This window comes from Colias eurytheme, chromosome 3 (genome assembly GCF_061535395.1).
Source record: "Colias eurytheme isolate Ceu_HAF_F1 chromosome 3, ilColEury1 Martin Lab GWU primary, whole genome shotgun sequence".
Taxonomy (NCBI): domain Eukaryota; kingdom Metazoa; phylum Arthropoda; class Insecta; order Lepidoptera; family Pieridae; genus Colias; species Colias eurytheme.
Window position 1 is genome coordinate 8,168,503 of NC_142982.1, and position 13,024 is coordinate 8,181,526.

Consider the following 13,024-nt stretch of genomic DNA (forward strand, 5'->3'; position numbering starts at 1 on the left):
AATAAAGAGCAGGCGACACAATAAATAAGCGAGATTAAAGAGAAACACAAAAGCAATCGGTGCGTTTACAACATGGAATCTGTAATGGGCGCGTTCAAAAACAATAACATTCAAAGTAATTATTTGCGGTTATTGACTGTTACCCCAAAAAATACCCTAGGAAAATTCATACCCTAGAAATTACCCTGCTGGATTACTTTTACCCTAAATATAGGGTAAATTACCCTAAGTTGGTACCACTGATGGTAATACTGTGCTAATACACTGGAGAATATGACCTCGAATGACGCCTGTATGTTTTATTATCCCTTTCACACCTAACTTGGCAAGTAGGTGTGAAAGGGATAAAAAACATACAGGCGTCATTCAAGGTCATATTTTCTTGTTACAAGTTAATCTTCATACTGAAATCTCCAGTGTATTATATATAAGCTTCCTGGTTACAGCGGATTAATTCGAGTAAACTGTAGAACAGTATAGAGCCTTTTTCTAATCAAGGTTGTAAAAATAATTTGAATACACTTCAAAAGTACTTTTATAAAATATAAAACTATTTACTGTATAAAAAAATGTATGCGTGTACTAGAGTACACACGTTAGAAGTGAAACTTCTTTATGACCTTAAAAATGTCACGAGTATGGCGTAACGCAAAAATGGCACGCGTACGGCGTAATTCAAAAATGTCACGCGTACGGCGTAACGCAAAAATGTTACACAAAATTTTTGTCCAACCCCGATAAAGAAGTTTCACTTCAAAAACTTAGGTTTCAAATAATAAGCTCATTTTAATTTTTACCTAGTAGGTAGGTATTTACTTACTGTGATCTGTATAATACTTAGATCATTATGTAAGTATAATATAATATAGGCGAGTATAAATTTTGACAGTCATGAATTTGTTACAAAGCTGTCATATCACTCATATCACATAAGTCACCTGTGACTTGTGAGGCTTCTCGAAATCGACAGGGTTTCTTGATTGTGTTCTGTGGTTTTTTGTGTCGGAATTGATATTTATACCAGTAATAAAGTTATTTACAATACTAAAAAAGCATTAAGTTAATTAGATTTGATATAAAGATCTAAATTAGACACACAATGGGTTCGGAGACTGTAGCTACGCCACCGTCGGTATCATGGGCGCAACGAAATTCGCGTGTTTTTCTGACTTTTAATGTTGAATGTGAAAAACCTGAAATAAAAATCGAAAAACAGTTAGTATCCTTCAAAGGAATAGGTGCTCCAGAGCAAAAATTATACGAAGTTGAAATCCCATTATATGCAGAAATAAACCCTGAAAAGAGTACTCAGGTTAACAAAGGGAGATTAATTGAACTAGTTTTAGCCAAGGAAAAAGCCGATAGTGTATTTTGGCCAACCCTAACTAGTGATAAGAAGAAACATCATTGGCTCAGGATTGATTTCAATAGATGGCAAGATGAGGAAGAGAGTGGTGATGAAGCAACGGACGACATGTTTTATAATATGATGGACAATGATAAGTATGAAAATGATGACACCAGCTCCGTGGAAGATGAAGATCTCCCAGATATAGAATAGTCTAATTAGCTTTAATGTTTGTGATCCGGATTTGATTTTATGAATTGTTAGTTCAAACTGTGTAGAGATTGATACATGAAATGTCTGATTATTTGCTTAGCTGAGATAAATTGGTGCAGTATTTTACTCAACCATTGGATGAAATTTAGTACAATTTAATCTTGTTTATTATCTTATAACTTTAGCATTTAAATCATGTAGCATAGCTAGATTTTTATAAACCTAATATGTGGTGTGGCATTTAAACTTGTGAGTTCTTACTTCTTTGTGTAAACATTCATCACTTTTTTATTTGATAAATAAAATTATGGAATTAACTTTACATAATTTTAAACCAATATGTTAAACTTAATTAAGATATATGCATCTTATACTGGTGAATAAAACTTAGTTTTAATTTATAACTATGTTTCAATTACTGACTTTCCTATATTTTTTTAATCACTTGCAATATTAAGTAAGTTACTAGTTCCTGGATAAAAGGCATCAAAATAAATAAATGTAATATGAAATTTATTTTTTTACTACATATTGCCCAATAGTATAAGATTATTATTATCTATACTAATATTATAAAGCTGAAGAGTTTGTTTGTCTGTTTGAACGCGCTAATCTCAGGAACGATTTGGTCCGATTTGAAAAATTCTTTCAGTGTTAGATCATTCATGGAGGAAGGCTATATATCATCACGCTAAGATCAATAGGAGCGGAGCCACGCGGGAGAAACCGCGGAACGCAGCTAGTAGAGAATGTAGAAGTAGTACATCGAATTCTTGAGTAACCAAATTGGTTGAGGACAACTCTTCCAAAATAAATGTTTTCTAACTTTTTATTAGTATGAAAAATTAGTTACCTAATTGACAAAAGGTGTAACCAAGCCAATAATTGGGATAATTGTAAAATAAAAAAAAAGGAAATTCATTTTGATCAGATCAGTAAAGTAGATCTCGTCACGGACATAATTAAAAAGAACGCCGAAGCTCACGAACGCAGACTTCACCATCATGTGAACGTCGAGGCTATCCAGCTCCTTGACAACATGGACATAGTGAGAAGACTGAAGGACAAAACCTTTTGAGTTAGTTTAGTGACGTTTCAGTGTAATATAGTGAGTGCTATTCATAAAGAACACATGAAAAAAGTGTCTTCGCCTTAAATAGAGACATTAAGAAAAGTGTTGGAGGAGGATGTGAGGACACATTCTCAGACATACTATACCTAGCAAATTAAGTTATATTAGGTACTCATTAGCCTATAGTAAAAGGCTAGATCGTGATTTTCAATAACGATACCTTAGGTTCATTATTTTAGGTAAAAAAAAAATTTATTTTACCTAAAAAAAATGAATTAATTAATGTTAAGTATATTCATTGTTTTTTTTTATTTCATTCATATTGGTTATCAAACAAAGAAATCTATAATAAGAGGAAAAGGTAGATCAAACATGTAGTAAGTATTAACACGGGGTTACATTAATACATTCGGTAGCAATGAAAACATCTTGATGATGCTATGTAAGTATAGGTATACGATACGATATTACCCCCTTAACTGCCATAATTTTGTTGTAAGGAACGAGATATTTTTTTTTTTACTTAAGATAGGGAAGCGCTTGACCACAATCTCGCCTGATGGAAAGCTAAGATGCGGTCTAAGATGGTACGCGCTTCCCTAGTAGGTTCCGGTTCACTCTTCGCTTGAAGATCCCCATATTGTACTCGTCGGGGAACACAGATTCAGGAAGCGCGTTCCAGTCCCTTGCGGTTCGAATGAAGAATGTGGAATCGAACCGCTTAGTCCGGGTACATGGAACGTCCACCATATGGCGATGCCTAGAATCTGTGCGCATCGACGATCGATGGAAGAACGGGGATGGCGGAACAAGTTCGTGTAGTTCCATAGCGCACTCACCAATGTCTATCCGGTAAAAAACCGATAAGCTGGTCACTCTGCGACGATGAGCGAGGCTCTGGAGTTTTTTTGCCTACTACTGCTAATCGTCGTTTATGAGCCTCTTGGCAAGCCTCTCTATCGCCTCAAGCGCCTCCAGCTGGTACTTGGCGGAACCGTCCCAGAGGTGAGAGCAGTACCTATTCCATGCACGATCGGACTTGTGCTTGATAAAGGTTGAGCAACTGTCCCGGGCTGAAATACTGTCTCACCTTCGCCAGAATTCCAAGCTTTTTTGAGGCTACTTGGGCTTTGGATTCTATAATCTATATAGGAACCAAAGTTCAGAGTAGGCGTCAAGGTGATGCCAAGAAGCTCGAGGTGGTTGGTTATCGGCACGGACACACCCTGGAAAGTCGGAGTCAGATGGAATGGACACCGTTTAGCGGAGAATAGACACTCCTCGGTCTTAGTAGCATTGAACTTGACAAGATTGGCATCGCCCCAGTCGGAGACCGGGGCCTGTAAAGACAAGTTCATGCGATCGACCATCGCCTCCCGTAGAGATATTCACGAATATAACAAAAGGGTGATGAAATAATAAACATTCATTGTAAAGCTTAATTTAATTTACGAGGTTGACCTCAATGGCAATCACAATAATCATTCTCCAATTAAAAATAATAAACTTAAACTTAACAGCACGTAAAAATAAATAAAATACCTACATAATTTTAATAAAAATATTTTATCTCAGATGGTTTTTAATGAAATGAAGAGTCGTCAGAATAACCTAAGGTATACAGGTCATAAGCGAGCTTAAAATTTTGCCACTTCTATTATTAATGTAAAACCTATTAAATGACCGATACAATATAAATATTAAATAAGATTTTCAAAATATTTTATAATAAAAATTCTAAAAATTCTATCGGAAATACTTTGGGGTCTATAATTACTATTTACAATCTCATCACAAAATATCGCAGGAGCGACAGGTAACCTTACTATAACTTAAAAACACGTACTTCAATTACTGCCCATCACACAAAACAGTGATTAATATGCCTAATTCATGTCTATCTTGACCTATATTCAAGCAAACTATACATCAACATTTATAGAAAACTAGCCTAATTCCTAACAAACATGGCAACAAGTATTCATTTTCTATAACTAATGGAGCGCAGTTTGGTTAAATAAATGTATGATGCTAAGTACCTAACTGCAGTTTTCATTATAATTAAGGTCACTTAAATTACATCTAACATTATTAGTTTTACTAAATGCACTATTCTACTACACCGCCGCTGTCAATGAATGTTTTCTTAGCGATTTGGTAAAGCTGTGCAGACATTTTTTCACTGGTCTCTTTAACCATTTTTGTGAAGTAACCTTCTGGATTGTTCAACAATTTGTACGGGTGATCGAATTCTACAAGTCGTCCTGCGTCCATTACCATCACACGATCCGAATCCATTATGGTATTTAGTCGATGTGCCACGGTTAATACTGTACAATCAGCGAATCGTTTTCTGATGGTTCTTTGTATAAACTCATCCGTCCTGAAATAAAATAAATATTGTTTATAAAACAGGCAAGTAATTTCACTTTGTTAATTCATTAGGCTCTTGATCAAAAATATTTTTATATGTTTTCAGAGTATATTTGATAGCTTATAAATTAATATGAAAGTTAAGTAAAACTTACTTCGGATCTACATTAGCTGTAGCCTCATCCAATACAAGAATTCGGTTACCGCGCAGGATAGCACGAGCAAGACAAACCAATTGCCGTTGTCCCAGGGAGAAGTTTGATCCACCTTCAGATACCTTGAAGTCCAGTGATGGTATGGCAGCTTTTAGGTCAACCTTTAAAATACAACAACGATTAGATAATATTTAGGGTTTCGAGAGCTTTTTAACGCCAAAAGCACAATTTAAGACTTACAGCTTCAAGAGCTCTCCATAATTGTTCGTCATCGTAAGAGTCAAATGGATCCAGATTGTATCGTATTGTCGCCGAAAATAGAACTGGTTCTTGTGGGATGATTGATATCTTAGATCTTAAATCCTGTAAAAAGAAAAGTAAAATAAGTATTGTATCTAATATTTTTTTAGAAAAACCCAAATTTGCAACAATCTAAAGATTATAATTATAATCACTTATGTTAATTAATATGTATTAAAGGCTTTTAATTTCTCATTTCTCAAGAAACGGTTCAAGTAGGTATAAATAAAAGTACGTTAATATTTTATATCATAAGTGTTGAAATATTAGTTTAATTGGCATAACTATAAAACAATTCGTATAAACTTTCATGTTAATTACCTGCAGAGCCAAATTTCCGGTATCAACTCCATCAATAAGTATTTCTCCTTCAACAATCGCGAGGCGGAATAATGAGGAAATAAGCGAAGATTTGCCTGCACCCGTCCTGCCAACGATACCAACCTAAAAGTTTTTGAACATTATTTTAATAAATATATCATGATAAATAAAGTACTTAAATATAGTTTAATATATTGATTGAGATAAATAAAGTACTTATATTAATTCCAATGTAATAATTTATATTTATAGTTCGCTCTCTAACGAGGTTTCGGACGAGCTCGCAGGAAAAAGTAATTATTTCTATAGCTCATATTATGTTAGTCTGGCACATAAGTTACATCACTGCTAAGTCATAGTCAAGAGGCACATCATCAAAATCCGTTCTGTGTTTTTCTTCTGTGGTTTTTCTTGTGAAAGATACATCCTCACAAACTTGTTTGTAATATTAGAAGGAAGATTAGAAATTATACATTATCCAGCTATTACTGGTACTTACTTTCCAACCGCTTTCCAGAACTAGATTTAGATTTTTTAAAATTGGCAAGTCTTCTGGCGTATATTTCATGAAGCAATTGCGGAATTCAATTTGACCTCTAGAGGGCCAGCCTTTAGGTGTCTCTTGAGCTGTAAATTTAGAGAACAATATAGAATATTTAGTTTAGTTGGAATGTTTGAAAAGATTCATGGAAATTTCTTTGTCATTCTCTTAATACTCGTACACTAAATGAAATAGCTTTTACCTCCTTTTTCCCATTGTGCTTCTCGTTCAATGTGGGTATATTGTAGGATTCTTTCTACACTTGTCATTTGAGAAATAACTTCGGCAGTCTGTCGGACGCCAAATTGCAGCATTCCAGTAAGAATCAGCGTTTGGGAAATAGCTAGACCGACATTGCCAGAGAAAATTGTTTCTGAAATAAAAATAAAGTAGCTATGTAGCACAGTACACATTTTAGGATTTAGAGTAAATTTATTTGAACAACTTTTTTATACATAACTACTTATGTATCTCATACAAATTTTATTATCATGTATGGAAGTCACTTATATAAAAATTACTTACTGCTGTCAATAACGAGGAAAGCAACAATGACGATGGCCAAATAGAGAACACATATGAAATCCAACCAAAAACCGAGAGTGACACCACTTGCCAGATAGCTACTCCATGTAGAAGTGTGTATATCCTGAAAATATTTATGCATCTATAAGATTTCTTTATAATTGAATACCTAATTGAATCATATCCCTAAATTCGTATATTATGTTGTTTCCTATGTCAAAGCAATTATTTTTTGATAAAATATTATAATTGAACTCCTGCATGATACCTATCCTAATTTTTAAAACTACGCAAAACTATGTAATTAATCATAGGACGAACGTTTAAGTTTCTAGTTAAAGTGTGAGTTAAACTTACTTGGAATCTGTCAAATTCTTGGATCAACCTTTGTTGTGCTCCAGAAGATCTTATGGTGCTTATGCCATTAAGCGTAGCAGACATGTGAGAAAATACAGGACTCCTCGCTACAAGAAGATGAAAACGGGATTAGTAGATATACTTAACATAATATGGAATGCAAATTAAACTGAACAAATTAATATGCAATAACTTACTAGTGCCTTCCAATCGTTTGATAGACTGTGCAGATTTCAAATAAATTTGCAGAATAACATAGAACAAAAGAAGAATAATAGTTGTCGGTAGCAGAGTCCAGACCAACGCAGCAGCATTTAATGTCAATATACTGAACATCACAAGGTAAATCTGAATACATTCCAAAAGGAAACGAGGCAGTAGTTCATCTAAAGCACCGATATCCTTTGAAAAGCGATTAAGAATACGCCCTGAAAAAAAGTTAACATTAAATTATAGTAACAGAATTCGAAAAAATTACATGAAATAGAAGTTCGTAACTAGATGATTCTGTATTTGATCTGATGGAATTTATTGATTATTTATCTAATTACCTGACGAATTTGCATCGAAGAAACGCATAACACCACGAAGCATGGAGTGGAACATATCGTTATGGAGGTTGCGTGATGCAGTCATGCAAACTTTGAAGAACATTAAGGCTCTGGCTGTTATGAAGAATATGCAGCAAATAATCAACACCGTATACACGTATAAATACTGAGAGGTGTCCAATGGACCGATGTAGGCATGAATGTTCAAATCTGAAAAAAATACAGCGTTTTTATTTTTGATAGTAACTATATAAAATCATGGAATGTAATATGTATCTCTTTTTACTGCAGTAGTTAATTTTTATTTTAACGTTTAACTCTTAGTGGATTTAAAACATAAAAAAGTATGTAATAAGTCAAAATATCTTACTTGATTCTGGTTTAATTCCAGAGAAGTAACTTGTGAAACTGAATGTGCTGTTTTCAGGAGCTTCTATTGCATTGTAATCTTTGTTTGAGCTGTTGGTTTCTCGTTCTTTTAAACGTGTTACTTCATTAGTCCTAAAAAATTGAAAAAATAATATCGTAAAATATGCTTTCTACGACAAAAAATGTCTTTATTTGTATGAATATCTTACCAGAATGTTACCCAGTAGTCACATAGTGTAGCTGATAGTTGGCCGATTATCAAAAGGATGACCATAAACAACAGGCGACCAGTTTTTCCCCCAGCTCTGAGATAAGCACCATAGACATGCCATCCCATAGAACCTGATTCTCTTTCTTCTTCTTCCAATTCTTGAACTGGCATTTCACAACCAGTTGTTGATTCAGCGATTGATGGTCGTCTTGTAGTGGACAGCTAAAAGTTACATAATATAATATGTAATGCGTTATATTTCAAATATACCTACTTTCAATTTATAACTTCACCAATAAATTTCATCCTTTATTTAATAAGCAGTGAGTTTTTTTTTTATAAAAATAGCTGCTCATCATTGATATTATATTGAATAGTATATTTTATGTCAACGGACGTATCTTTTGACGACGACACATTTAACGTCAATATTTAGTTCTACCCACAGGTCCTACCACAGAACAGTAAAGTAGATAGAAGTGTGATGTGGGCGTGGCCCACGTGTCACTTGTAAGGTAAGATCACCTAACTTGCTCTCAGTTGTGCGCAGAAAAATATTCGAGTCGGTTGTCAGCTGTCAAACCTTTTTTCCATATTTATTTATTAATTAGGACGTGTTGTTCGCTATTTGAGTGCAAAAATGATAGCAGACGAAATAATATCAGCAATGGAGGCATTTCATACCCTCGGTAAGTCTTATTTTTAATTATTTTACATATAATATTTTATGTTATAACTTCGCTTGTAATTTGTCAAAATTGTATACAAATATCTAGTCAAAATGAACCTTAATCCGTAGGAAATTAGTACTATTAAAGATTGAACAGCAAACAAGAATTTCTGGAATATTATTGCAATAAACAAACGAATGTCGCTTTAGTGATGCTTGTGGTGCATATCGACAGTATCGATACTTTAGAAAAGACAAACATTATAAATATTAAATTTTATTTTATTTTTCCTTAGCTTTCATTTGTCCAATTTATTTATAGATTTCCCAAAGAGGCTAATTTAAAAGAGAAATGGATAAATGCAACGTGACGAGTTAACTGAATGCCGAACAGCACTAAGCAGTCTAACAAAGGCCACCGATACAGCAAACCTACGGCAGTTCCAAGATTTAAAATAATGCATATTTTCTGTTTGTATTTTATAAATATAGATTAATACTACAATTCTATTCCCTGATAAATAAATAAATAAATAAATATTCCGTTTTTTATTTAATAATCATAATATAAAAAGACGTACTTAGTAGTAATAAACATACTCCAAAATGTGACACATTATACTATACCTACTCGTATAATAGAAAGAAAAAAAAATACACAAAAAATATTTATTTGTGAATTATCGATATCGAGATATCGATAACAAGGCTGACATCCCTCAGGGCATAGCATCAGATAAATATCAAGTTAATGTCATTAATGTTGAGTGACACAAATTTCAACCTTATCTCTATGTGTTGAGGTTCAAAGTTATATCTATCGAAAACTAACGCCCTCTGTTGTGGAGTAGCTGAATGTTTTCGAATTTGGAATTCCTGTGCAATGAGAAACAAAACAGCTAATATACCTAGAGATGTTATACTAAAATAAACCGTAACATGGTGCGTTAGGGTACATATTGAAATGCTGAATTTATAACCTGAGTCAGTTTTTACTCAAATTAAGCTGTCCAATCACAGGCATAGTTTACTTGTAGTGTACTGTATAACTATCGGTTTAAATGTGTGGGTTTGGCGACACTGGTTTTCATACTAATTATGACATTAAAGCACTTCTATTTGTTTTTATTGTTCTGTGGGTCCTACCTTATAAAACAATAACTTACTCTGGCGGAAGTTCTTCTCGACATCGGGGGAGGTTTCTCTGCATCAGGGTTGGTATCGTCCTCCTGACTTGCCGATAACAATTTGGCGAAGTCTTTGCCCGAATACATTAATTCATTAAACGTGCCTTTAGCTTCTATTGATCCCTAAAAAAATTATTGAAATCGACATAAAATTGTGCTGGTTGCTTCCTTAAAAATTTTAAACATAAAAGTCAAGTTTGAATTATTCTTTCTAGGCGGAAATACTTCAACTACCGGTCAAATGTGGCTACTTGACCACATTTTTTTACTTTTTCTTAGCTAACTTATTTATATTAAACTTTTATTAACATTTTATGATTTGTTCATGTCATGAATGATTTCATCATTCACTTTTACTAGGTATTTCTTTAAAATATATTGAATCTTACATTATTTACAAATAAACGTAATACAGGTCAAGTTGACACTGATGTGGTATCTTGACCTTGCACATCAGTTTTCATAGGTAGATGCTTAACATTCTTGTTTTAGGCTAAGTTGCTATTACTTTTTAATTCTTCGACTTTTTAAATATTGCAGCCCGAAGTTTTACAAAAAACTGATAGGCTCTGGCTACCTGGTCAAGTTGCCACGGGATTTGTAATGATTTCATACAAAGCATTACATGTCGGATAGGGTTGTCACAAACAAGACACAAATTTTAATGAACTATTTATTTATTAAACTAAATTTAATACATATGTATATGTATATTACTTAATACTTATAGGTATTTATTAATAGGTAAGGAAACATTTATTTTTCATTAGAAATATGCTAAATCGTTGTCATCAAAGAGAGTATAAGTATCTGGATTGTCCGAAATTTACAGCAAATTTATTGATTTTACTATGCAAAACTCGAAACAGATAAAAAAAGGAAAAAATGCAGTCACGTTATTTTTTGTGTCAACCCTAGGCGTAGGTCAAGTTGCCACACAGCCGTCAATGGCAACTTGACCTAACCTGAGGCATCAATGCCCAAGCAAATATTTCGACAGATGAGCCTAAAGTTGGATAGTTCCCACTGTAAAATCAATCTCTAGGGTTTATTACACAACATATCAAAACTGTACTCACCTGAGATGTGCAGTTTAAGCTCTACAAACATAATAATACTGACACCGGCAAAAGATCCTTAGTCACAGTCACACTTCGATACGTTATATTGCGAGAACCAACAGCGTTACCGATTTAAAATTAAAATATGTTGCCAATTAATATTTTAAAAACCTACCAACATCGATACGTTAGGTCAATTTGCTTTCAATTCTACAAAATTTGATATTTTGTTGTTAAACGGAAGGTGTGGTCAAGTTGCCAAGTAAAGGTCAAGTAGCCACATTTGACGGTACTTGACTATTTTAAGTGGTTTATATGACTAGATTAGTATTACAGATATGATTAGTAGATAATCGATAAGGTACTTACGTTATTCATAATAATTATATAGTCGGCAGCCTTAAGGTAATGTAACTGGTGAGTAACAAGAATGCGCGTTGTGTGACGTAGATATCCGTTAATGCATTCGTCAAACAATTGACGGCCAACATGTGCGTCCACGGCTGATAGCGGGTCATCTAAAAGATATATGTCCGCCTAGAAGTACAAAAATATATGTAAACAACATATAAAAGGTAATAAGGTAGAGGTGAAAAAAAGTTAAACGATGTCTATTACTAAAAAAATAGTATGTGTGCCGAGCACAAGTGTAGAGTATTGCCTTGAAGCGACCTTGAAATTTTACCCTCAACGTGCTTAAAGAAGTTTTACTTCAAAAATATGTGGTGTATAATACTTACTTGTCTATATACTGCTCTTGCTAAATTAATACGTGCCCTTTGACCACCAGATAGAGAGGCACCTCTCTCTCCAACTAGCGTTTGGTCTCCGTGAGGGAACTGTTGGAAATCTTTTTGTAGTGCACACACCTTTACAACCTGGATACAAAAAAAATAATGTTATAGATCTATTTTAAAGAAATACATTTAATGTGCTCATTGTTATATTACCTCTTTGTATTTTTTAGGATTGTAAGGTAAACCAAATAATATGTTCTGCCGAACAGAAGCGACGAACAACCAGGGTTCTTGGCAAGCATAGGACAAGGGTCCGGAAAGATATATTCGGCCACTTGTCGCACGTAATTCATTTAATAGTAAATGTAGAATTGAGCTCTGAAAATGTAATAAAAAGTGGGTTAAGGTACATATGTCAAAATATGCAAAAGACAATGTATAATATACATAAAAAAAAGTTCTCACTTTTCCAGATCCAACTGAACCAATGATTGCGCATAGTTTTCCTTTGGGAATATTAATATTAACATGACGCAATATCACAGGTCCATTTTCTATCCATTGAGCAGATACATCTTGGATAACGATGCCATCGTCAGAATTAAAAGGTATAGCACGTTGTGATGTGGCAATCAATCCTTTCTCGTTGCAGTCAAAACCTATAAGTTGGATAAACCTATAGGTACGCTTAAAATGATTTGGTATTTATTATTATGCCTGTCAATTTGCCGGAGGTTTATCTTTAGATCGTCTACTGAACTATAAATCTTTTAATGCTTTTTTATGAATTAACCTATGAGACAACGAGTACGATGGGTAGACCCAGAAAATCCTACGATTTTTTCCCATGATACTGTAAATTTCTTAACGCAACTGTATCTTTTTAAAGTATCCGAAGTAATAATTCGAATATGTTTTTGTTGTTGTAGGTAAACAAAGCAATGGAATGTACATTCAGCACTGAATTTATCTCGATTCGACTGCTCGACAGTTTGTTTGGATCCTTTGGGATTTGCTGGCAAAATGTATGTGG

General features: G+C 33.8%; 2 protein-coding genes across 3 annotated transcripts in view; one reads left to right on the forward strand and one right to left on the reverse strand.

Moving 5' to 3' along the window:
- Positions 1–934: 934 nt before the first annotated feature.
- LOC149909787 (cytosolic Prostaglandin E synthase-like) lies at positions 935–1,993 on the forward strand. The gene has a single exon (XM_090119888.1). The coding sequence runs from the start codon at positions 1,100–1,102 to the stop codon at positions 1,559–1,561; it is 462 nt and encodes a 153-aa protein (XP_089976014.1). The 5' UTR covers positions 935–1,099; the 3' UTR covers positions 1,562–1,993.
- A 2,069-nt stretch (positions 1,994–4,062) lies between these two features.
- The window catches only part of LOC149909788 (ATP-binding cassette sub-family C member 4-like), a 31,763-nt gene continuing 22,801 nt past the window's right edge, over positions 4,063–13,024 (reverse strand). For both annotated transcript variants that reach the window (XM_090119876.1, XM_090119875.1), the window contains exons 9-25: positions 12,457–12,650; positions 12,205–12,369; positions 11,995–12,132; positions 11,624–11,791; positions 10,173–10,316; positions 8,335–8,558; positions 8,127–8,257; positions 7,757–7,966; positions 7,403–7,633; positions 7,206–7,312; positions 6,849–6,972; positions 6,526–6,696; positions 6,282–6,409; positions 5,783–5,905; positions 5,402–5,524; positions 5,162–5,322; positions 4,063–5,016 (exon numbers count right to left, since the gene is read on the reverse strand). In XM_090119876.1, coding sequence (XP_089976002.1) covers positions 4,743–5,016; positions 5,162–5,322; positions 5,402–5,524; positions 5,783–5,905; positions 6,282–6,409; positions 6,526–6,696; positions 6,849–6,972; positions 7,206–7,312; positions 7,403–7,633; positions 7,757–7,966; positions 8,127–8,257; positions 8,335–8,558; positions 10,173–10,316; positions 11,624–11,791; positions 11,995–12,132; positions 12,205–12,369; positions 12,457–12,650 — 2,816 coding nt within the window. In that variant the 3' untranslated portion in view covers positions 4,063–4,742. The remainder of the gene's footprint in view (positions 5,017–5,161; positions 5,323–5,401; positions 5,525–5,782; positions 5,906–6,281; positions 6,410–6,525; positions 6,697–6,848; positions 6,973–7,205; positions 7,313–7,402; positions 7,634–7,756; positions 7,967–8,126; positions 8,258–8,334; positions 8,559–10,172; positions 10,317–11,623; positions 11,792–11,994; positions 12,133–12,204; positions 12,370–12,456; positions 12,651–13,024) is intronic.

Coding starts and splice junctions, on each gene's coding strand:
- LOC149909787 (XM_090119888.1), top strand. CDS start 1,100: ATGGGTTCGGAGACTGTAGCTACGCCACCGTCGGTATCATGGGCGCAA.